The following is a 26864-nucleotide window of genomic DNA, read 5'->3' as shown; positions in this document are numbered from 1 at the left end:
AGATTTTAGAAATACAGTGCAGTATACTGTATACGTATGGAGAGAATTAATAAACTTATTATTTTAAAAAGGGTTCTTCAGGCACAATTATGTGGAACACTTTAAGAGTAACAATATATTTCACTAACAAGCACAAGTTTGAGAGTTAATAAATGATAATTTTTTTTAAATAGGAACAATTGTTTTAGAAATTATAAGACATCACCTGGTACCCAAAGGAGGCTTGGAGAAAAGCCACTGAATCAAGGACAGATGTAGCAGACCCAAGAAGTCTTAGAGCCGTGGTGTGCATCTCTGTCATCAGTTCACTGGTACAGTAGAGTGGCTCAGATATAGGTTTCAGCAAACCCTGTTCACTGAAGACAAGTTGTGTGCCTGTGTACAGAGGCATGAACTAAATTTTATGGTCATAACAGTAAATCTATTGCTTGATAAAATGAAAGATGATACTATAAAGTTGACCAGTTTGGACATGGATGGAACAAAAGATTACAGATGATGGTGTTGTTTTAAAGAAGGGCTACACTGAAGATAAAACAGTAGAACGTCGATTTAAAGTGATTCAAATTAAGATTATTGATTTAAAGCGACACCCACAATTAAGGACAATGTTTTAATTTAAAGGGAATCTTTCCTATTTTGAGTGAGTCAATCTGGTGCATCATATTTTAAAATTGGCACCTAATGTTTCTCTGGGCACACTACACTGTCCTAAGGGCAAAGCTGTGCTGTACAAGTACTCAAAATAATGTATGAAATGATTACGGGTACTAAAATTTTGTCTAGTGCAAACTATAGCATGATTATATTCAAATTAATCACTATCTTATAAGAATTCCAGCAATGTAAATTACAGCTACTCCTCGACTTACGGTCTACTCGACTTACGACCACCCGGACATACAACCGCCCCAGTCGTACCAAAATTTTTCCAAATTACGTATTTTCGAGTCCCGACGTTAGTGATTGCGCTGTGTACTGTACTGAAACATTTTTTGCTTGTAATTCCCTTTAAAATGGCTGGCATGCTTAAATGTGAGAGTTTTGTGGTGCTGAGAAGAAAAAGAGACACCCATTTTAGATTTTCTATGTACAGTATTATCTTCAGATTTTCTACTTACGACCTGGATTTGGGTCCCTAACCACGTCGTTAAGTCGAGGAGCAGCTGTATATTCTCCTTGGTCACTTCTGTGACATTTTATAAACAAAAAACAAAACCTCAATCTAAAGGACATAAATAAACAAATAAATACTTCACTAGACCTTCGGCACAACTGTCAAACATGTCACCTCCCCTTCCTCCCTCCCTCCCTCTCCCCCATCTTCCCAGCCAGGGTTTGGTGGTTTTAGGCTTTAAGTTTATATCTTATATAATACCAGACTAAAGTTAGGAGAATATCATTTGCATTGCAAGAATCCTTGCAAGACAGCGAATAATTTGAATATAAACGTCATATATTTTGCACAAGAGATAAATTTTTTCGCCCTTTGTAATAAAATTAATTAGAACTTGTCAGTTCAGTGACATTTTATAAGTGAAAAACTTAGTCACTCTTAAGGACAGATAAATAAATAAGCACTAGGCCTTGGCATCAACTGTCAAACATATTACTTCACCTCTCCCCCCCCATCTTCCCATCAGCTGATCGCGAGTAAACAAACCATTTCACGTCCCTTAATTTTAGCTGTGTTGATTTATGAGTGTTTGTTTTAACATAATACTACAAAAAACAATGTTTTGTTTATTCTAGGAGATGGGCCGAGGTACATCTGGGTAGACTCTCAGTCTTTTTAGTATTTTGTGTTTCTCTCAAGTACCAAACTAAATTATTCCATTGAAACGACACTTCAATTTAGTGCAAATTCAGTTTAAAGCGACCTCTCTTGGAACATATCTCGTGTTATTTATTTATTTTTTTTTTTATGGGAATTAGCCCACTCGGGCACAGGCCAAATGACCCACAATGGGGCCCGGGGGGCGAAAAAATAAGAACGGAAAGAAATTGAAAATAGAGAAGAAAAAGTTTTATACTGTGTTAATCTACACCACGAAGATCCGGAAAACCAGCTTTTTAATGTGAGACAGATTGTATGAGTATGGAAACACAGAAGAAGGCAGAGCATTCCACAGTTTGGCTGTGTGAGGAAAGAAGGAGGTACTATAACGGGTTATTCTAGTGTGACCGACATCCACAGAGAAATGGTGGGCACCGCGGGCAAGACGTGTGTTAAGAGCCCACGGCCTTATCGACGGTACACAGGATGCCAAATCCACCGAACATTACCCGTTAAAGTACCTGTAAAAGAGAGAGTGAATAAGACGAAATGCCTTTCATTCCACCCTATCTAACAGTAGGGGGTAATATATATCTCAGTTAGCTGGAATCCCTCTTCAACAGAATTCTCCGATAGCTGGAACTGAAATTTTCTCGGAAAATCAATTCCAAAGCCGTAATTTTCCAGAGAATTACGGCTTTGGGAACACTTTTCCGAGGGGCACATTTTCTGGAAAATTCTAAGAAAAATTTCCCAGTACCCGGAAAATTCTGGGGATGGGAATTTTTATTCCAGGTTTGAGAGATGAAAGTCAGGGACAATTTCCAGAAATTCAGAGAAAATTTTTCCGGTACCCAGAAAATTCCGGGATATTTTTTTCCAGCGTTGAAAGATGAAATAATTCATCATTCTGGTAAATTCAGAGAAAATTCTGAGGATGGGGGGATTTCTTTCCGGGTTTGAGAGCTGATGTAATATGCAATTTCCGAAATTTCTGAGAAAATGTTCCCGTTTTCCAGAAAATTCGTGGATGTGGGATTTTTTTCTGGCTTTGACAGAGTCGTCTCGTTACTCAGAAATCTCTCATTCCCAGAAGTGCTCTGCACCAATTGTTATGGCTATTGGAGATATAACTGTATTCCAGTATAGGAGGCCCCCCAAATTCGCGGGGGTTAGGTTCTCATAATGGCCGCAAATCGCCAATTCAGCGAATAACATTTGGGGACGGGGGGTTACATTTTTACTTATGTACATTAAATGTATATTCCCTTTATATGTTTGCCCTTAGGACAGTTATTTATTTTACCTGTATCATTGTATATGTGTGTGTGTGTGTGTGCTACACACACACACACACACAAAACACATACGGTGAACCCTCACTTTACGCGGTTAATTCAACCCACGGCGGCCCGCGTAAAGTGAGGAACGCGTAAAGTGAACAACATAACATATGGGATTAATTGAAATAGAGACCAGGCCGACCCCCAAACTCCACTTTTTCAGACACAATACCTACATTGTAGTAAAAATAACTTCTTAATTTTATGATGGTATGCACACACAATTAATAATTAAGAGAAATATCAATAATATTAGGTTTTTTAACACTTATGTTAGTAGAAAAGATGGCTGGGCACACGGGGATGGGGGGTTGGTTCCGAGGCAGAGGGCAGATTATTGGCCCTCACCTGTATCACTTGTATCAATTGTATCACTATCCACCACAGAGGCTTGCAGGGCCTCTTTGTCAAACCCCTCAAAGTCCATATAAGTCCATATCCTCACTATCATTATCACTATCACTGACTTGGGCCGGCTGTGGTGGGTGGCGGGTGAAGAACTCGGTAATGTTTTGATGACTGGGCGACCTTGTGCGCACCCTGCTCGCGCCGCTCTCCGCGTAAAAGGGTACACACACTGCGGAAAGTGAGCATTCCGGTTTTGGCAGGGTACCGCGTAAACGTGGAAACGCGTAAAGTGGGACCGCGTAAAGCGAGGGTTGACTGTACAAATAAATAATAATTGGAAAATACTCTCACAAATAATCAGAAACAAATTTATTAAAAAAGTGACAGTTTACCCTCAGGTCCGTGCTCTATTAATAAAGTACTGTACTATAATAGAGCACGGACTTGAGGGCAAACTGTCACATTTTTAATAATTTTGTTTCTGATTATTTGTGAGAGTATTTTCCCATCATCATTTATTTGTATGCATTTTGTGTGTATGTGTGTGTGTGTAGCACACACACACATATATTTACAATAGTACAAGTAAAGGAAATTACTGTTGCTAGAACGAATGGATCCCAGTCCCAGCCGCGAAAATGCCGGCATCTTTAAAACTACCCACAGACATTATTGGGTAAATCCGCAAATAACCGAGAACAGCGAAGAAAAAATCCGCAAACTTGGGAAGCCCCCTGTATCGTGATTATATTTTCAGTACAGTGGTCCCTCAATTAACGAACACAATTGGTTTCACAGAGTTGTTCGTTAACCGAATCTATTATTTCAATGGGATATTGAGTAATTGGTTCCAACTCACAGAAAAGGTACATACAAAGTACTGTACTGTATACCGGTAACAGAATTAACAAAACATTAAATATAAACTATCTACAGTACTGTACTGTACAGTACTGTACTGTACAATAATAAATAAAAAACAATAGAATACTGTATTTTAACTTACTTTGAGGTGTGTATGTCGTATTCCCGGCAGCTTTGTTTACATATCAAACAGCTGATTGTAGAGGCAGCCGATGATGACATGCCATATTCTTTAAAGAGTGCATTGGTTCTAATGCCTTCGTGTTTCATAATAATTTCTGCACTGTATAATATCAATATGTTAACTAAATTTCAGAATGACCAATAATTTTAATGTAAAAATGCAAAAATATTCAAGAGACCAACAAACTTGACGTTCACTACACTGTAAACGAAGTTAAACTGAGAAGCGTTGTTGGGTGATTCAATCAGCTGATTGGCACACAAAAACTGCTCCCAGTACTGTATATATTATCAATATGTTAACTAAATTTCAGAATGACCAATAATTTTAATATAAAAAATGCAGAAATATTCAAGAGCACAACTTTCCTGATATTTACTCCACTGGAAACGAATGTAAACATAGAACCAATTACTGTATTAGCGGAGTGGCCGATCAGCTGATGCTCACAACAAAACGTGTTTGTCGTAAGGATTTTGTTAATCAAAGTTTTGTTCGTTAACCGAATTGAAGATCCTTATGGGAGCTAATTCGTTGACCGAAATTTCGTTAATCAAACCGTTCGTTAACCGAGGGACCACTGTATATGGGATTATAAGACAACACTCAATAGTTCTTATGATTCATCCCCTCGCTGAACACATAAAAGTAAAAACAAATTATCTATCTTTATATAATCAACTCTAATTGCTTCCAAATCTCGACAATAAATATTTGATCACCAATAGAAAACACGAAAAATATAGAGTTGAATTAATAAATATGGAAACTGAACAGAAGTCCTGTGTCAGAATATTGCCTGTCCATTACCTTGATATGTTGCTGTTAATGACATGAGTGGTGCCAGTGCAGCCTCTATAGCCTCTTCTCTCTCTTCTTCTGAAAGAGGTTGTTGCACCAGGTCCTCTCCATTCACCACATGGCAAAGAATATCCCAGAATGGCTGAATAACCTTTAAACTGCCCACAACTAAACAACCTGTAGAGTTGAATGTTCATTTTTAATCAATCAATTTTCAATACTAAACTCTATACAAAAGTACACAATAACGTATCCATTCATATTAAGCTTAAAATAAAATAATAAAGAAATTTTACTGTGCATAATAGATACAGTACAGTGTTTGAGTATGACATCTACCACCAGGGACAGGAGACAAGCTGAGGTATATAAAAACAAAATTACAACTGTTTACACACAAAACTTCAATAGCATATTCTTTATATACCTTGAGGTGAGCTGCAAATACTTGCAAGAATTCTTGCATTCAGGTCACCCTTCCTGGCCATTTCTGGCAGAACCTGCATGATTGCCAGAGGTAAGACTCCTTCACTCTCCAGCAGAAAGACTCCCTTATATGAGAGTAGTAGTGTTGCCAAGAGAGGGAGTGACTGAGGAACACTCAGATGTAGTGGTTCACTTGTTCGTGGAGCATCTCCTTGTGGAATTTTTTGCATTGTAACCGATTTGTTTTTGTCCTTTAGATGTTCAATTACACTCTCTATAAGAGGATGTTCAACACACATATGTATACCTATTGGTGAGGCAAGCAAGCTGCAGCAAACACTAATGGTGAGTCTTTTTAAATCTGAACTTGCCTGCTTGCTCCTCAAGAGCAGGTAGACTATGTTCATTACTTCATATGCTGGACTACTAGTAACTGCAGATAAGCCAGATCTGGAGCTGGATTTCCTCTTTCTTCCTAATAATATATACTTCTGGCCAATGTTGGTTGACAAAATGGTGTCTAGTATAACAAGAACAGCCTGGATATAGCTAGATGGGATCTTTAATTCTAGCTCTCCTTTTAATTCTTTTGTCTTTTCCTGCAGTTTTCCGATACTGCTCACTTCTTGAAGGAGTAACTCCACCACTCCAGCATCACATAAGATCCACGACTTCATTTCATCTTTTGAACAAAACTTTTGTAATAGACTACTGATTTCAATGTTGATTATATCAGAAACATTACTGTTAACTGCTCTGATGAATATTTGAATTATACTTTGCATGGTCACCAGTTCTTCTTTTGATGGAACATTCACTGGGAACAGTTTTCTTCCATCTGAAAACTCCAGAACAGCCATAATGAGGTTAATGGCATGACTGAATCTCAGATGGGCTACAAGGCTCGAACTAAGCATTACATCGCCAATGTCTGCATGCGAGATTTCAGTCAAACTTTCCAAGTGTTTGATACAAAATGATACAGAGTGAAGGAGGACCATTGAGTTACTTCTCATGGCAGAAAAAGTCTTGCTTCTTCCCCACTGTCCATGCACCCACCTCCTGATCCATGAAGCTTGGGGGTCAACAACAGCATACATATCCAGAATTGTCATTTGTCTACTATCCTTGGTTGAGAGATTTAAACCTAGAATTGTAAAAGTTGCTTCTACCATATCATCAACAAATCTTTCTGGATACCTAATCCACAAGAGAGGAAATTCTTTTTGGAAATCTGTTAATACCTTTATGATTCTAATGATATTCTCACAAGACCTCAAGTTTATATTTTCTCCCCTCAATGGAATTTTAGTAAGAAACCTTTTAGACATATAAAAGCCTGCTAATGCATCTAGAAGATTTATATATGCCTCCTTTACTGCATTATGTACTTGAGATGTAAGAAGCTTACAGTGTACCTTTAAGGATTTATCAAATATTTCTGGTGAGTCTTCAAATAAACATTCCCTCAACCCTTTCTTCACATCAGGCCAACATTCCTGCATCACTGGCTCTCCAGGTGTTACTGCTAGCAAAATATTTAGAGAATCATTCCAAGTTTCCATTTCTTTCCTACTCTGGAGACTTTTTGCTATGTTATAATACTGTGCTGGGTGTAAGAACAACAGCCCTGATTGATTCAACGAAGAGTTTAGGGATGACTCATTTGAGTCATTTGGGCTCACACTAAAAGTAAGCTCATCTTCATCATTGGCAAACATTCCTGTTACTATTTCATCATCAAAATGATTTGTAATGTCTTGCACTGACATCTCTATACTTTTTCTTGTATCATCTACAAAATCAGTGAATTTGTCTTCAGATACAACCTTCTCCACCAAAGTATCAACAGGATTCTCAGATCTCATCTTGCCCTTCTGCTCTTTCAGGTATGCCTCAACATGCCCCTCTATTGCCTTACTAAGGTCTTCTCGCATCCCCTTCCTCAGACTTCTGACCAACTGCAATTTGTGAAATGCAGGATCCATATCAGCAAGGTATGATAACATTTCTGAGGTATTGTCAGCAGTTCCTGCCAGGTATATCATTGGGTCCATGTGAGTCAAGAGATCCTTCACTTGAGGTTTAGAACCCATAGTTGCATCATCAATTTTGATTTTCTTTTCCATGTTGAAGTTTTTTGTCTTCCTAAGTGTCCTGATTATGCTTGTACTGTAGATGATTAAAATACTGTATTGGCACCAACCGGTCAATATCTGAGATTCTGATCATTGCAAAGGTGTTATTCATCCCATTGTCAACCTGCAACAAGTAAGGATGCATGAGATAATATGGACCACCAACTCCTTCAATCATTAGATATGTTAAACGTGGCAGACATTTAACAGATTGAAGTATATTTTTAAAACTATCAACATCTTTGTAAGGATTACTGTAATTAGCTACACCAATAAGGTACAGTACTGTACTAGGAGTAGTGGACATACTACTGTATTGTGGTACCTGGTCAAGCAAAATACACTTTCTCCTTTACAGCAATAATTTACCATAGTAAGTCATTATAGCACTGAACAATTTACAATCAGAATTAAAGTTAATTATTCAGTGATGACCATGCATGGAACTCGATTTTGATATTTATATAAGGAGATGGAGAAAAAACATAATTTACTCTTTAGCAGGCATGGGCAACCTGCATCCCGAGCCATGTCTTTGTGCGGCTTTCAGAGTGATTGATAAATTATATTTGATGTGGCCCTCGGTTTGGGTAGATGCAGCCAGTTTGTGGTGAGTAAAGCAATATTTATTAAAAGAATAATCTTCACACACAATTCGTTACTGTTTCATCACCAAAGAGTAAGTAACTACGAGAATGTAACAGTGAAATAAGTATAAATAGTCAACAATATAAATTTTTTAACTTGTGTGAGTTTATGGGCCAAGTTCGGCGCAGTCTGTTTGATGGATTAGCTGCTATGTGGTAGTGGGTCACTTGGGAATTAACTAAGGTTGTACTGTACTGTAAAATAAATAGATGCACCTGTAGGTTCTTTCATAGTACAGTAGTTCCTCATGCACCAAGACTAACATTGACATTATTCTGTGTCTGATAAGTAAGAAAAATGCTTTAACTGTAGGAAAAATCAACATACCCCGGTACTACATTAATATCTCCGTTAGCCGGAATCCCTCAAACCCGGACTCTCTGATAGCTGTAATTGAAATTTTCTCGGAAAATCGTTCCCAAAGATGTAATTTTCTGGGAAAAATTTTCTGAGGGGCACATTTCCGGAAAATTACAGGGATGAGGGATTTTTTCCGGCTTTGAGAGAGTCGTCTTGTTACCCGGAAATCTCTCACTCCCGGGAGTGCTCTGCACCAATTGTTCCAGCTAACGGGGATACTACATTAAAATTTTACTTAAAAAATTATGACGGATTTGCTTCATAAATGGGAAAAAGACTGATTGTAAACTGATAATATCGTAAAGAGAACATGACGATAAACTGTTTCACTCTCCGTGCTAATACAATATTAACAATACTTTTGCAGGGGTGGCTCCAGGGGGGTCTGGACTTCCCCTTTTCATCAGAAAATTCCAATACTTTTTCTTTAATGCAGTCTTGTACTCTGGCATTTTTGTACAGTATAGTAAAAAGTAATTACCAGTACTAGTGACCTCAGAATATATCTCTTAATATCAAGTGCACAGGGTTTCAAAATGGCCTCAAAATGCCCATGATATTGGTCAGATTTAAAATATTTTCTGAGGGGGCTTACAGTGTCCCCCAGCTGGATGGACTCACTGTGCTCGTCATGTTCCCCCACCCACAACTTTTTGGACCCCCCCTTTGAGATTCCTGGATCTGCCCCTGTTTTGGGTTAGGTTGGATATAAATTTCGATGGGTTGGCCCGCAGAAAAATGCCTAAATCATAATGTAGCCTATGCCTGCTCGATATCATTTTTGTCAGAAATTATATTTTTCATTTTTTTCTTTTTGATCTCACTTAAAAACATGCAATTTGATCATATAAAGTGGGCATGTCTTTGCAGTAGAGGTAAATTGTGAAGTAAAACACACCAAACAAAGAAATCATCAAGAACTTAACCTAATGACTCTAAAATATCAGTATTTTTACTGTAGTACAAGTCTAAACTAAAGTACCATAATCAGAGAAACCAAATGGACCTGACCAAACTTCCTGAACACTCAGTGTGTAAACCTAATGTAACCCAACTAGACAAAAGAAAAAACAATGGAACCTAAAGAAGCTTACCTGAAATCGAAAAGTAAAAAAAAAGAAAATTTAATATAAATTTCCAATGAAAACGTGAGTAAGCACATGAGTATCAGTTGACACTGACACTTCAGCTGATTGGCTGAGTAAGAAGCAAGGAAGTGGCTATATACACGACCGTCCTGTAGCTAGTTGTAAACAATGAAAATCCCCACATACTTGTAAAGTACTTTCCGAAGTGAAATCAGTCAAATTAACTCGAACAATATAAATTTCCAAAGGAAATGCTACAGTATTTCGCAGTGGCTATTCTTACCCCAACCATAAGGAAAACACCAGTGGCTATTCTTACGCCAGGCCTTAAAAACATAAAATTACACCATGACACTTCAACTAAGTTACTTTCATCAGTATCAGATATTAAATAAGTATAGTACTTTGTTTAATATGGTGAGGGGTCGGGGGGGGGCATAAGGAAGTTAGGTAAGTTGAGGTTTCTTTGGTGGTTAGGTCAGGTTTTAGTAAATAAGTTAGGTAACTTTCTTTGGGGTAAAATTGCAGATTACAGCAACCAAAGAATCTGATAAAAACAATGTGTTACCTATCTTAACAATGTAATATAATATATAAGAAAATGATCATAGAAAAATCGATTGAGTGTACGTAGTGAAATTTTGGAATTCTGTGGTTGCTGTTTACTGTAATGATATTACCTTCTTTGGTTGGTTAGCTCAGATTCTAGTAAATGTCGTGGTAATTATATAGGACTAACCCGCGAGCAAAATTGAATGAAAACAATTATAAAAATGATTTTCATTGTTGTATTATAGTGGACACTGTTGTAGTTTGTGGAAATATGTTAAAAAATGGATAATTAAAAAATAAACGTTACTTAACCAAATAAACAAACCTACCTAACCTTACCTAACTTCCTTACCGGGGGGGCTCTTTCTCCCGGACCCCCCCCCCGGTATATTAAACAGAAAGAACTTATCATGATATGGTGAAATTTGAGGCATTTTCTGGACATGAAATGAAACGGCCGCATTGGCATTACACACCCCAGGCATCGGAGTGATTTATTGTGTTGGCGGGTTCCACAATAAATGATTATCATATCAGAACTCACTGATCAAAATAATGTAAGAAAATAAACAGTCTCTATGTAAAGGAACAATGCTGTGATCTTTAAACAATTGAAGGGTCTTGTTGTCTTTACCCCTAAATTCACAAATTACGTCCATTAAAGATCGGCGACAACCTTCACACGACATGCTGAAAAACAAATGGTCAATTTATAGTCTTACACCAGTCTTTCTCTCGCTGTTTTTAATATGTATTTTGTAATATTTAGACAATTCTAAGACATTTTTCTTCTATGATATTTCCACCAGAAATTAAGCATAACCGTGATATTAAGTTTTCAATACAGTATTATTATATTTCCTCAGTCACAAATGTCACCATGATTTGTTTACATCTGGCACCGGTCTTTCTTTTAATATTAGAAATATGTTTTTCCTATGGTATTTTATGATTTCCAACATATTTGATACAGTACTCATTTATGCCGGAAATCACGAGTTTTTTTCGATACCCCCCTCCAACAATCAACGGAAAAAGTTGGAAATTGTTTGTCCGAGTAAATCACAAATAAAATACCAACCAACCAACCAACAAAACCTAACCTAACCAGGGGGGCTCCGCCCCTTGGACCCCCCTCTGTTCACATCTTGGACAAAGAATGGTGTTCAGAAATACAGTTTTTTTTTTCAAAAAAAAAAAAGAAGAAATTGCCTCACTAGTTTTCTGATGAAACTCGGCAATTGAAGTAAAATAATCTTTATCACAATGTTGGCACTGCGTGAGGGGGGGTCAGATCTTCTCCGCAAGACATAAACAACAAATGGCGACACTTGTGACTGACCAAATCTATTAATATTGAAAAATTAATATCTCAGTTATCCGTAATTTCCGGCGGAAATATCATAGAAGAAAAATGTCTTAGAATTGTCTAAACATTATAAAATACATATTAATAACAGCGAAAGAAAGACCGGTGTAAGACTATAAATTCACCAAACAAATTGCCCTGGGAGCGAGAAAAGCCCCTCAGCAGAGAGCAGCCTCATTACCGCCCGCAAAACAAATTAGTGAGCGCCTAGGAGCCTAATTATCTATGAAACGAACAATGTCCACACTAAATGAGTAGCATATCAATACTCACTGATGAAAATAATGTCAGAAAGTAAACAGTAATAAAAATAACTCGTCTGCAGGTTAGTTTTATATATCAACCAATGTCATCTTTAAAATAGTAAGAATAACCACTGCGTATCAGTTATATTATTAAAAAAAAAAGTCACATTTACTAGGACCTAAAAACCTACCTACCCTGGCCGAGTATATAATAATCAATATACTGTAGTTCCGTGCAGTCACTACCGTAAATTAAACATATTGCTGATAAACCCACTGTAAGAAAATAGTACATATGTATTTTGTTTTATTACTGAACTATGAACTTAAGGACTGGAATGGAATAATTTACCGAGAAACTATGACAATATTAAGTGGTGAGAGGTGATGCTCATTACCTCTCCACCACCATCGTCGTATTTTCGGTTGAGTACAAACACGCAATTCATTACTTATGTTTCTAGAGAAATTGCCTCAATCTACGACGTAATCATATGAAAAATAGTGATTTACTTAACCAACACAAGTAGGAGCCTTCTTTTTTATTTGTAACTTACAAACTGTAAACAAACTGCACCCATAACTTGCCCACCACGAACCTACACACTTGTTGTTTCTAATATTCAAAGAGTAGTTTTTTTGTTATAACGTCTACGCAATAATAGTGAAATGTTTTTATCGTAAATTCTGTAAGTTGCTTTCTTAGTTCTTGCACAATTGACTTGCTGAGGATTAGCTAAAAAAATTAATCACAAACTGAAATTTAACAAAAATAGATTTGACGCAATTTTTCACATTATATATATTTGTATATATATATATATATATATATATATATATATATATATATATATATATATATATATATATATATATATATATATATATATATATATATATATATATATATATATATATGTAAACTGTGTTGGCTGCAGTGGGGAGGGAGGTGTGTGGCAACAGTGGCTGCCAGGTGAGGTTGGTAACAGTGGTCTGGCAACTTACAAAAACGCTGTGCTGTATATCAAGTTCTTGTTCGTTTTGTTTAGTACTCCCACTTCTCTCAGTATTAGAAGGTAAATATTATAGAAATATAATTGTGATTCATATTTTGTCAATATACATCCTACATCATTGTCAGAAATAACTGATATAAGGAAAAGACAACACGGGCGTGTGAGGCGGTCGGCGTTCCTGTGGGTCTGGGTGGACGCCATTGATGGTCAGTTATTTTCAGAATACATTTGGTGCTCTCGTATTACCGAGAATTATTTGCGTATCATAAGATACATTTGAAACTTGATGTGAAGTGTATTTCGGTTGAGGTACTCCGGCTTGGGTGAGTGTATTTAGAGTTAATTTCATGCTTTGTAGTGACACCCATCACCATTAACGCCTTCGTTAGCGTGGAAGTACAAGTCGAGTGTTCATATTCGTAGTATTGGTAGAATGGTAAATTTATGCTTTAGGATATGAGTCCCGAGAGGTTGACCAATATGTTTTTCCAGTATATTTTGGTGTGTTTTTAACAAATCTGACCTTCAATTTTGGCGGAAATTGAATGCCCTGCCCCCAACAATAATGGGGGTTTGAAGGGTTCCGGCTAACGGAGATATTACTACAAATAAATAATAATTGGAATTCCTCACAAATAATCAGAAACAAATTTATAAAAAAATGTGAGTGTACCCTCAATTCCGTGCTCTATTAATAAAGTACTGTACGAGAGAATTTTTAATAAATTTGTTTCTGATTATTTGTGAGAGGATTTTCCAATTATTATTTATTGGTATGTGTTTTGTCTGTGTGTGTCTACACACATATTTACAATACAGGTAAAGGAAATTTCTTTCTCTAGAATGAATGGCTCCCTGTCCCAGCCGTGAAAGTGCCTGCAACTTTAAAACTACCCACAAACGTTCTTGGGTTCATCCAGGTTTCATCCGCGAATAACCGAGAACAGTGAGGTAAAATTCAGCACTTGGGGGGGGGGGGGCGGCTGTATTACCAAACCAGTAAATAAAAGCCAGATGAGACTTTAACACAGTTGCCATTTGCATATACAGCTCCTCCCGGACTTACTACGGGGTTAGGGACCCAAATCCAGGGGGTCCAACGAATTACCCAAAAGTACGGTACTCAATTGTACCCAAAAGTATATTAAATCAGAGTAAAATCTTAACGAATATCTGTTATACATACACAAAACATGTCTAATAATATTTTTAGTGTAATTTTGTAAAAATAATTTGTAAGATGAAATAAGAAACAGCGAAAAACTTTCAGTATTGGCGAACGCTAAATTCCAAAGAGTTCGTGGACAAGGGAGATAACTCAGATCCATCGTGATGCACTTCGCTAACCTAACCTAACGAAAAGTAAATCCTACGGCTATGTTAAATACCCCAAAGTAACAGAAACATCGGTAATTACATCTCCATTTTGGATAGGTGACTCTTTGGAATTTAGCGTTTTTCGCTGTTTATTATTTCATGATTTTGACTACATTTCAATGAAAGCATTATTAATCAGGTTTTATTGATGTAAAACATATATTCGTTAAGATTTTACCCTGATTTAATATACTTTTGGGTAATTTGTTGGACCGAAATCCAGGTCATCAGTCGAAATGGTCGTAAGTTGAAAATGCCTAAATAATACATAGAAAATCTAAAATGGGTGTCTCTTTTTCTTCTCAGCACCACAAAACTCTCACTTTTAGGCTTGCCAGCCATTTTAAAGTGAAATGCAAACAAAAATTTTGTCAGTACACAGCGCAATCACTGACGTCAGGACTCGAAAATACATAATTTGACAAAATTTTGGTACAACTGAGGCGGTCATATGTCCGGGTGGTCGTAAGTCGGGGAGGAGCTGTACTGTACATCTGTACTCGCTGTTCACCATAGCAACAGTGATGCTACCTCCGCCAATCCCTAGCAACATTCCCTTTCCTCACCACCAACTGCCCAGCCGTCCTCCCGCTGCCCCACTGAGCTAGCTAACTCGTGTGCAAAGAAACGTGTTTACCCTTAGGATAATTATTTCTTTTACCTGTACTGTACAGTAAAGCCTCGAATAACGACGGTAATGTGTCCTCCACAATTGCAGTGAAAGGTGAATCATCGTACCGTGAATCATTAATTACCATTAAAATAAAGCAAATGAGAAGCGTTCCCTAGTGTGACCTTTTCATATCGTCTGTGTGGCTTTTTACCCTCTTTTTCCCCCCAAAAAATACAATTAATGAAAGATGCAAACTTTATTCATTAAATAATGTTTATGAATGCACCTTATTCAATATAAATCAATAATAATATCACACAAGAGATGGGACGCCATTGTTGTTGTCAGTGTTTACACCCATAAGTCAGTTATCCATCTGAAACTGAAGAAATTAAGACCCTGGTTGTTGCTTTTGTAAAATTAATGTAAAAAATTTTGTAGATTAAAATTAATGTTGTTTAATATACAATAGAAGTAACCACTGTTGGTAAAGAAATAAAAAGAGTGATAGTGGAACAGCAGTGTGTATACGTGTGCCCTTGAGGAAACTGCGTCATTTATCTTATTTAGAATATGTACAAAAGATTCATTATTGTTTATTACTGAATATGTATTTGATTGAATTAATATTTACATATGCAAAATGAACAATGCAATTCAATAATCACACGTAGAATATTAAAACACACGAGAGGAGACGGCATTGTTTTCGTTCATGTTTACAACACCTGTGACGAATGACGATGGTTCTACATAAGAAACTGAAGAAATAAGACCCTGGTTGATTGTGTAGTAAAATTAATGTAAAAATATGAATATGCATGTATTCAGTAATGTTATTTAATGTTAATAAATGGAACAATAGAATTAGCTAAACATTAATGGAAAAGAAAAACGAAATAGATTGGGAACGCCATCGTGTGAAAACATCGTCATTTCTATACATAAGCACATGAAAGCAACACTTATTACTGTTCATATATGTTTTAAATAACAAATTCTCCTCACAAATGGTGGTAAAGTCTAAAATATAAGGACAGCCAATGAATATTGTGCAAGTTTTTACTCAGAAGATTTCGTCAATCAGGTTCAACTCTGGCTGAAGCTGTAGCTTTCCATAAAGATGTCATAGCTGTTGCTGAAACTGTTACTGAACTTGAAGTTGTTAAGAAAGCTGCTTATGATGCTGAATTTGATAATGTCTCTGAAGTTCATGGTTTAGGCCTTCAAATAATAAATCTGTCGATAGAACCTTGCACAGCTGCTTTCTTTTCTCTTTATACTGTACATCTTTATGTAGAGGTCATTTGCATTTTTCACGTCCCTGATAATTTTAATGCTTCATTCTGTTAATGTATACACTTCGGTAAATATGTTCATTGCTTGCTCCATATAATATCCAGAGACGTCTCACCCTTTTCATATCATTTTAACCCATCTAGTTGCTCGGCTAAGCTTATACACTTTCTCTTAGGTTTTGAACCAACACTACTATCACTTGCCGTCTTGCTCATGTTGAATAGGGATGCAAAAATGCCGTAAGAAATTTGAGAATATTTTTCTCCGTTTCCTGTTCACATGCGTGAAAACAAAAGGCCCGCCAAGCTGCAACTGTTTATACTAGTGATGCTGGTGTCACCATTCACAAGCCTGGCAGCCTCCATGCACAAGGCATATTTTTTTATATAATACATATCACGATTTACTTATTATTTATATGAACTGTAATTTGATTATATTTTTGTCGTAAATGCTAAGAAAATAATGGTGTAAATTGAATTGGGTCCTAAATTATCCAGGGTCTTAAATATGAATTGTCGTTAGTTGAACCGTTGTTATCGGAGGCTTTCCTGTATTGTATATACAGTATGTGCATGTGACGAGACACACACACACACACACACATATATATATATATATATATATATATATATATATATATATATATATATATATATATATATATATATATATATATATATATATATATATATATATATATATATATATATATATATATATATATATATATATATATATATATATATATATATATATATATATACTGTACAATACAGGTAAAGGAAATTACTGTCTCTAGAATGAATGGCTCCCTATCCCAGCCGTGAAAATGCCGGTAACTTTAAAACTACCCGCAGACATTCTTGGGTACATTCAGGGTATCATCCGCAAAAAAAATTCCGCGAATTATCCAGGTGTACTGTACAGAGTAGTTATAGATCGACATTTTATATTTACAATACTGCTTATTTGTTAATTAATTATAATAAAAATGTTTAAGTAAGCAATAACAATTTTAATTCTGGAGTTGTGTTTGGTAGAATTATGCCTACAAATTATAAATCTTCATAACTTTTTGCCCTTTAACTGTAGGTGATATTTATAGATATACATTTTTTTATTCTGTCAAAATACCTTAAAGATTCACTTTGAATTTGTAAACGCCTTCTGAGCGTTTAAAGGTTAATCAGACTTCACGTTGAACTCGAACGTTATAATTCGGTCAAACCTGTTGAATACAATTCATTCTTATTCTTCAAAATAAATCATAAATAAATGTTTAATCCAATATATATATATATATATATATATATATATATATATATATATATATATATATATATATATATATATATATATATATATATATATATATATATATATATATATATATATATATATATATACACACACAGTATATATATATATACTGTATATATATTCACATAACAATCATAGCTATTTTATTAGTCTAATCTTAACACTTATAATGACAAACTTAATTTGCCATATTTCTATGTTGTTACAATGATAACCTATGCAATGGACACAGTCTACCTGTTTAAACTTAAGTACAGGTTAAACTTATGTGTTGAAAGTCTCAAGAGAAACAGTTTAGGTGTTGACTCTGATGGGGATAGCTACAGTGGCAGTGCCCTGCCCGGCTTCACATACCCAGCCCTGGCTGGCCGACTTTGCTGCATCAGGCGTTTGTACACAAACAAGCCCCTCTTACTACCACCCAACGCACCAACCTCCTCCGTGTCTCTCCATCAACTCACTACTCTATACTGTATATACGGGCAGGCACGCCCAATAAACATGGCATGACTTACAGCCTAACATAATATTTGTTTATGGGTCATCCTACTCATTACTGCTTGTGGTAACAGAATTATTCTTCTAGCTCAGTTAGGCACATAGATATTAATCATTGAAATTTAGCATAACATACTGTATGCAACACCCCCAAAATCAGGGGATCATAACTGGGGGATCCCCGACTTACGATTGCCATGCTGATACGATTGGGGTTAAACTTGAAATTTACAGCACATTACAATATTTTATTTACCTGGTATTATTTTGTACTTTTATTTGCTGTATTTTGTCATTCTATTTCTTATTTTGTCTTAAATTAAGTGATTTAAAATGTATATAAGGACTTAGGCCATGATACAGTGGGATTTTAAACTTTGTTCTGTAAGTACAGTATGCACATAGAATGTTTTCCGACTTACGTACAAATCTGACTTATAGGCCTCAGAAACGGAACCCGTTCGTAACCCGGGGACCCCCTGTATTGAACTATGATTCTGATTCAGCTAAAATTTGAGATCTTGTGTGTTTTTGGTGTCATTAATGAAACACACCAAGTTTCAGAAAATTCTAAGGTTGTCTGATGTCCTGGAATGAGCCATCTATTCATGTCATGACTGTGCTTTGACCACTTAATGAAGGCCTTATTAATTAATACAATCTTTCTGTATTTACAGATGTCAGTTGGCAAGATTATACTAAAATCAACAACACGGATGTCCCTGAACGACCGGTGAGGCAATGAGTCGTGGCTAAAGCATTTGGTTGTTGGCCCCCCTCAATCAAGTGGCAGTTCTATTCAACTTGAGTAAATTTCAGGATCCCATTTCCCCCAATTTCCCTCACAAACCCATAATTTGCAAGTCCATCAGCTTATAAAAGAAAGCTAATGGCTGAGAGTTTCTCATGAACATGCAGATGGCCCAGTAAATAGCTTTGTTATAGTCACTTTCTAATTACTCATACTTTATTTCCTATAGGGCCTGTCTTTTTTTAGTTTTATGTAGTTTAATAGGCCAACTTTGCTGCACTACTTATGAAAGAAAGTGTGTGGTCTGGCAAATTACTAAAAGGAAGTAAGAAAGTTTGTGCAATGGGTCCTTGCCATGCTTATAAAAGAAAGCTGAAGGACCCTTTGCATTGTGTTTTCATATTGACAGTCCTGAGTTTTGAAATTGTGCATAAAGCCACAGTAATGGGGAGAGGATTGATATATGTACAATGCACAGATTGCTTTGATGTTAATAATTTGCACAAGATGGAGGTGTCAGAGAAGTTACCAGGTGACATTACATAATTTGAAGTGCCCATGAAATTTGAAAAGTTGTGCACATCAGATGTATCCCATACTGAATTCAAATTTAGATTTGGACCAAATGGGAAAGCTATATGATGGAAATTTTAAGGAACCCAAAAAGTACTTAATTGCAAAGTGGGATGAGTCCCTAGACACACACACACACACAAGCAGTGATACTGGTGCAGGACTCTCAAGAGTTAGAGTGAACTCACTATCTCGTGCTCTCCTGGGTGTGCGTGGAGGCGCAAGACACCCAGGAAGGGGAGTTAACACCGTCCACCATTAGAGCTCTGCCAGGGAGCTGGTGGAGTGTATTCAGACATGCTGGATACCCATTGAACTATTGTGTGTTGGGTTGGCTAGGTACAATAACTAGGTACCATCAAAGATGCAGTACCTGATGGTTGTGTACACATTGAAGCCCTTTAAGGATCACAGACTACCAGATTTGATACAAGCTCAATGGATAGCTATTTGAAAGTCTTTTGATTGAGCTTCACGAATTAAATGGTATTTGTATCTGACCAATAAAGAAACAGACCTAACACTGAAGGTTTGAATAATGGCTACAAAATACCAGAACCACCGGGACCTACATAGATGGAGATTGGCTTCTCTTCAGAAGCAAGTGGCAAAGGCAAGAGGAATGATTCAAGATTTATTAAGTAACACATTCTTATTGTTTATAAAAATTTGGTAGTCAATTATCATATCTTGAATTTACAAAAAGTTTTTTTTTATGGATGACATGTCCAGAAAAGTGTGTGTGTGTGTTTTTTTAAACCTGAATTTAACCCTTTGTAGGGCAGCGGTGCACTTCAGTATGCCCTACAGTAATATTCTGGTTAAAGCCTCTGCCCTACAAAGGGTTAACTTGGTTTGTTTTGCAGATGCAGTGAAGATCTTAAAAGTAAGCCTTATGCCAGGAAAATGACCATGTTGATGATATTCTGAAGTGATGGCTCCACTATACTGTATATTGACCTGAATAAGGGGTTAATACAGTAGTCAGTAGTCTGAAATTGAGATGCTTCTTATATATATATAATATATATATATATATATATATATATATATATATATATATATATATATATATATATATATATATATATATATATATATATATATATATATATATTTCATGTAAATCCAATGAAAATGATATATTTTTTCAGCCTTTTTCTCTGGAAGATTCCTGAATAAGATTGAAAGCTAAGGTAATTCCATTTATTTTTCTATATATATATATATATATATATATATATATATATATATATATATATATATATATATATATATATATATATATATATATATATATATATATATATATATATATATATATATATATATATATATATATATATATATATATATATATATATATATATATATATATATATATATATATATATATATATATATATATATATATATATATATATATATCAAAGGGGTAATAATCTGTATTTGGAAGCATGTCTGTGAAATTGGATGCCTGAGTGGAATAGGGTGTACCTGGTTGGAATACAAATGTCATTATTTAAAATAGGTGCTTGTCCAGAATCTGATTTGTTAATCGGTCAAGGGTATTGCCAATTCAAAATTGAAATCATAAGTCTGAAATCTATAGGGAATAACTGCAAAACAGTGGGGAATAATTTTTTAGTACTGATTAGTGTTGTTAAGAGATATAAAGTTTTCATGATTGTTAGAGATTGATTGAACTGGAAGAATCATCTGCCATGCATTAAATGCTCTTTGTGGGTTCTGAAATGTTAATGTAAAAATAAAACATTTTAATACAGTGTATTCAAATTATTTTAGATATTGTTATATTCAGCTGAACAAGAGAGTACAGTATTTTCTCGATTTTGCGAACGAATTTGAGCCACCCTTGTTCATTAAATCAAAATTTCTGCTGAATCGAGTGTAATTCCGTTAAATTCTGCGCGACGTGTCAGGTTTGTTTACAACCACTCAGTCTGTGTCCTGCCACCACCGCGTGTGTTGTCCACTGCTATCTCTTGGTCAACTAACTACACTGGAGCACCTTAGCTTTCTTCTTTAGTCAAGACATCTTCAGGGGCAACTGAATTTAGTGACTGAGAGAGGCTTATATACAATGGGTGACCTTACATAACACATCAGGTCAGGTCAGTAACATGGGATCCACTAATCCACACACCACATCCACTGCAAACGAAAGAGCTTATAAAAAATGGGTGACATAACAAGAGGTCAGGTCTGGTCAAAAACATGAGACCCACTAATCATCAGTACTGTACTACATCCACCTCGAATGCTTTCAAATCATTTTTAACCTTAGGCCAGATTGGATCTACACACACACACACACACATACACATTATATTCATAGCTTGTTTTATGAATGCTTAATTCAAGAGTAAATGTAAAAAGTATGTACGTATGTAACTGGTAACAGTTTTTTATAACATCATTTATCGTTTTTATACATTTGGTACATTTGCTGTAGGCTGAAGTAGGCTTTACTGTATCATGTGTCTGAGGTGTCTCCGTAGGTGTGAGCGTATTAACGGAATTAATCTCGATTTATCGAACTAGTTCACTAAATTTGACGAAATACAGTGGAAAAATGCATTTGGCTAAATCGAAAGTTCTTTATCTCGTATTCCGTTAAAAAGAGAGCATACTGTATCACTCACGCCACTAATCAATACTTTTGTTTTCATCACATTTACTCACAGGCCATTTGACTATTCCATCCTTCCATTTCTTAAATTTCTCCACTGTGGCACTGTCTTTTCATTACTCTAATCTGCTATGAGCACTAAGTCATTACCACGCGTAATACAACTCCAGTCCTATTTAATATGAGGGGCCGCCCATAACGTTTAGGCACAGATGTTTGATTTTGTGTTTATAACTCCTGTCAAGCATAAATGCTGCAGTAAACAATGTCACACCAACCATCCTCACTCCAGATAGTCACCCTTGTGTTACTTGGTCTCAATGCCATACCCCAAAAACTTCTTCCACACTATTGTGGGTAGAGCACTACCCTAGAGCCTAAACTCTGTCATGGGGATACTGCATTGCAATTGGTATGTCTGTACATCAATGATTAGAAGTTGTTTTTACAGCCAGTCGCCGAGTTATGAATTCCCATACCCTGTACTTACAAACAGGATCACAATACAGTAATCCTGTATATATATATATATATATATATATATATATATATATATATATATATATATATATATATATATATATATATATATATATATATATATATATATATATATATATATATATATATATATATATTTTTCAGTAAAAAATGCAAATGGTCAAAACCGCGATCAAAGAAAGCGAAAAACATGGGATTACTGTATATTCATCACATGAAATCTGTAACTGAAATTTCATTTATTTTTTTACATTTTCTGTATTATTTGACATCACTTTATTTTCAGTATTTACAGTATGTGTTATGTATGGGATAGTACAGTATTGTTTTGTATGGGCAGGGTTGTGTTTTAACTTCACAAACCTATGAAATTAACAGTTTTGACTTGAGAATAGGGTCTAGGAATGAAACAATTTATCTCCCAATTTTGCTAACCTGGCCCTACCCCTCTTTTATAAGTTGATCTTGAGGTTTTGCTAATTTTTCTGAAGAAAAAAAAAGAGTTCCCATTATGCCAATTTCTTTACACAGTGTATTGGAAAATAATAGTACAGTACTGTATACATACAGTAGTTATACTTCTATGCTAGGCATATTTACATCCATTGGGGGACAATTATGGCTGAAATCAGGTGCGCATTTTGAGTGTGCAGGCCAGGGTCGGATGGGATTTTGGGGCCATATACAATGTATTGTGTTGTATGGTTTTTGGGGTTGCATCTTCCAACTAGCAGTTGGCAATACTCTTCACATCACAGGAGTCAAAAACTAAAATAATTATGAAATGCATAAATTTTTTTACTCAAAACAAAAAGTACTTTTCTTAATTTTTTAAATAAAAGTCACATGTTTCACATACAGTACTTTAACTCATGAAAATCTTACTCTATTTGTATCTTTAAAAAAATACAGAAACATTTGGGATTACAGATTACAAAATTCGCATTTGCAATTTTTTTTTAAGTCTTTAACGAGACCCAAAGTAATTGTCATGTTCTGCACTTGAGAAGTGTTTATGAGCACAATCTGTCCTGTCCCATCACACTACAAAGATAATTCTTCAGTAGCTTTGATTTGAAAAGGAGTGCTCTCCGGTACAGCTTGTGACAAGCATGCAGAGATACAGATACAGAGGATATCACGATATTTAAGAAAGATTCAATTCAGCTATTAACATTCTGAGCTCCCCTATCTATCCAGAAGCTATGCATATTTTCACCTCACTTATTGGGCCATAAACCAAGACCATTGTCAAATTCCTGTAATCCAACTTGTTATTCTTCAGCTTGAACTTTGGTAACTTCATTGTGGACCATTGTTAGTGTACTGCTGATCCATGTCACAACTGGTGCTTTTCTCTACAGGATCAGAATGCAATTGAGATTCCATAAGCATAAAAACTCTGAACTTTGTAATCATTGTGTGATTTTGGGCAGTTTTCTGGTCTTTTGTTCATCTGCTTTTTCCAGACATTCAACATTTTCTGGTTTATATTTCCATCCTTTGTTACAGTCATTATTGCTTGTTCTATCCATTTCAGATTGCCAATAGGTAAAAATACAAGTTGTAAATATTGAATGAATTTGTGGAATATTAGACACGTTGCTGTTAAAGATGCAACCCCGCTTTAGAAGGAAAATAAGTAAAATGCATTTCATTATGCTTGTATTGACAGTTATTTTTAAGGGGTAAACATGATATTTTGTGTATTTAAATACTGTACATTACCATATACACTGGTGATAAATATGGTAGCGGGTGGTAAGTTCTGGCCATGTAATAATACAGGCTGTCCCATTTGTATGTGACACATTTTTAGTGTATAAATTTCTAAGAAATATTTGTACTGTATACAGTATTTAAATAATTATTTTCCGTGTTCCAAGTGAAACCCTGAAGATTTGAACCATAGAACATTACGCTGTGCCAACACTGATTTTGTGTAGCCATAGAACATAAGAATGGAGGAAACTGCAGCGGGCCTATTGGCCCATACTGGGCAGTCCCGTTTACACCCAACCCCTATTGCTCATATGAGCATCCAACCTATGTTTGAAGCAATTTTTGTGGAGTACACTACAGTATGTATTGTATATGCCCAAGACCAACACTATTTTCTGCTGAAGCCGACAGATGGACTTCGGTCAAGTGCTGCAGCTATGGCAGTGATTGTCACTTGTGTTCTTATTGTACGATGTGTCACATTTAGGTGGACACACACACACTACCTTCTTCATAAAATATTTTAATGGAGGAGAAAATTGTGTTACAGCATGGGGGCAACTGTTCTTTGACTTTTAACAACAGACATATTTAATATAAAGTTCAACAGGATTCTGTGTTGGCACATCATAACGTTTCATAGTTCAGATCCTTAGTGCTTCACCAGTAAGACGGAAAATAATTATTTGAATGTACAAGTATTTTGTTGAAATATAGCCACTAATAGTGTGTTGGATATAAGTGGAACAACCTGGATGAAAAATAAATTTAAATTCAGCATAGCTAAAAAAAATTAAATATATACTGTACCATACTAGTATATGGTTGACATGATATGGTGTGTTGTACTAAGATGATAATACTCCCCAGATAAAAAAAAACATGTGGGTCATGTATCACACAGAAGGCCATGAAGAATGTTGAAGAGGAGCGGGGGAATCTTTCTTGGCCGCATGTTACCAATTTATATTTGAATAAATTAAACCTCAGTGCTGATAGATTTCTGAGTCTTTTACATGTTTTACAGGTTCTTGAGACAGCTTACAGTACATAACACTGGAATGTAATTGAAAGTTGGAAATATTTTTCTTGGCATTTCATATTAGTTATGTACAGTAGTATTCACTATGATAATTGAGTTTGTTTACTCTTCATAGTACTGAAAGATATGCTTGTGTATAATTACTGAATATTATTAGGAAATAATAGTAATTGTGGTAGCTCATCAGTCATCATAGGTTTTTCATATTGGTGATGTACACCAAAACAGGCTAGGTCCACATTAAAGTTATAAGGAGATTCAGATTTTGTAACATTGGAAGTATTTCTCGTCAGAAAATTTAATTGTATAGCCTGGGGTAGATTCTTTTTCAGAAGGAAAAGCCATTCAAGTTTCAAGCTCATCTGATACATATGGCATCTTGTCTTACCAAGTTAATGAAGAATTGTAGTGCCTATACAAGGAGGCTGGTGGATGGGAATTGGCAGAGTGCCATGGTGAAACAGGACACCTAAGAAAGGGCTTCAATATCAACCAATTAAAAAAAAAGGATTCGGTTACCTGAAAATATTTCTCTCCTGTCACCAAGAAAGTACATGCACATCCTGTTGGTAACTTCTGCACAAGATAAAAAAGTTGCTTTATGGGTATTATTTTGTACACTAGTTGTTTACTTGTTGATAATGTGGCACCTGTGGCTGGGTTTGTGTTGTATGGGGGCTCCCCAAGAGGGAGTGACACTGTGGGCCCAAGCAGTGTATATTGGGGGGATGATGGCACTGTTCCATACTAAAAGGGATCAGAAGAAAACCCAAGAGCAAGTCTGGCAGAAGAAGATAAGCTCAGCCGTGGGTGGTCTCTTGACTTGAGAATGACCGCCAGACTGGTCCCACTGCAGATTCACGGTGCTGCGACAGGAGAAGCCAATGGGCCAGGGTCAAGGTGCCCCAGGAATAGAGGAGAGACGCCAGCAGGCACAAGCATCTCGACGTAATCAGCGGTTGGCAGCACAGATGGAACGTCGACCTGCTGTTGTTGCTGCTTTAAAGCTAAAGAAGGTAAGAATACGTTTGTGATATAGATAAGCATATACACAGTAATGATAATCTCAGAAATATCCTCACCTTTGGTTAACACATTTTGAGAAATTGGAAGTCCTTGAAGTACAGTAAAATCCATCATGTCATATCCTAAAGGATAAAGCATTAGATATCGTTGCACCTTTACTTGTTACCAGTACATCTCAGGGTGGCAAACAGAATTATATGATCTTCCTTCTATTTAAGTTTATAAATGACAATTGAGTATCCTAAGTTTCATGTTGATCACATAACTATCATGCAGGAATTAACTGTACCCGATGCTCAATCATTCTTTTAGTATTATTTAATGAGC

At 35.8% G+C, this 26864-nt stretch overlaps 2 protein-coding genes across 12 annotated transcripts in view; one reads left to right on the top strand and one right to left on the bottom strand.

Annotated features, from left to right (window-relative positions):
• Positions 1-12848, bottom strand: part of LOC121859095 (protein broad-minded-like) — a 68119-nt gene extending 55271 nt beyond the window's left edge. For 4 of the 9 annotated variants that reach the window (XM_042355775.1, XM_042355776.1, XM_042355774.1 and 1 more), the window contains exons 1-4: positions 12701-12827; positions 5745-8005; positions 5327-5494; positions 206-375 (exon numbers count right to left, since the gene is read on the bottom strand). In XM_042355775.1, coding sequence (XP_042211709.1) covers positions 206-375; positions 5327-5494; positions 5745-7872 — 2466 coding nt within the window. In that variant the 5' untranslated portion in view covers positions 7873-8005; positions 12701-12827. The other 5 variants (XM_042355770.1, XM_042355768.1, XM_042355772.1 and 2 more) reach the window with 5 other exon arrangements.
• A 241-nt stretch (positions 12849-13089) lies between these two features.
• The window catches only part of LOC121859094 (chromatin target of PRMT1 protein-like), a 27116-nt gene continuing 13341 nt past the window's right edge, over positions 13090-26864 (top strand). Inside the window, exons 1-3 of one of the 3 annotated variants that reach the window (XM_042355767.1) lie at positions 13090-13219; positions 18947-19002; positions 26368-26527. In XM_042355767.1, coding sequence (XP_042211701.1) covers positions 18947-19002; positions 26368-26527 — 216 coding nt within the window. In that variant the 5' untranslated portion in view covers positions 13090-13219. Of the gene's footprint in view, positions 13220-13300; positions 13483-18946; positions 19003-26367; positions 26528-26864 lie in introns of those variants that run through there. The other 2 variants (XM_042355765.1, XM_042355766.1) reach the window with 2 other exon arrangements.

The sequence above is a fragment of the Homarus americanus genome, unplaced genomic scaffold, assembly GCF_018991925.1.
Source record: "Homarus americanus isolate GMGI-L3 unplaced genomic scaffold, GMGI_Hamer_2.0 scaffold50924, whole genome shotgun sequence".
NCBI lineage: Eukaryota > Metazoa > Arthropoda > Malacostraca > Decapoda > Nephropidae > Homarus > Homarus americanus.
This window is presented reverse-complemented; position numbering and strand designations above follow the sequence as displayed.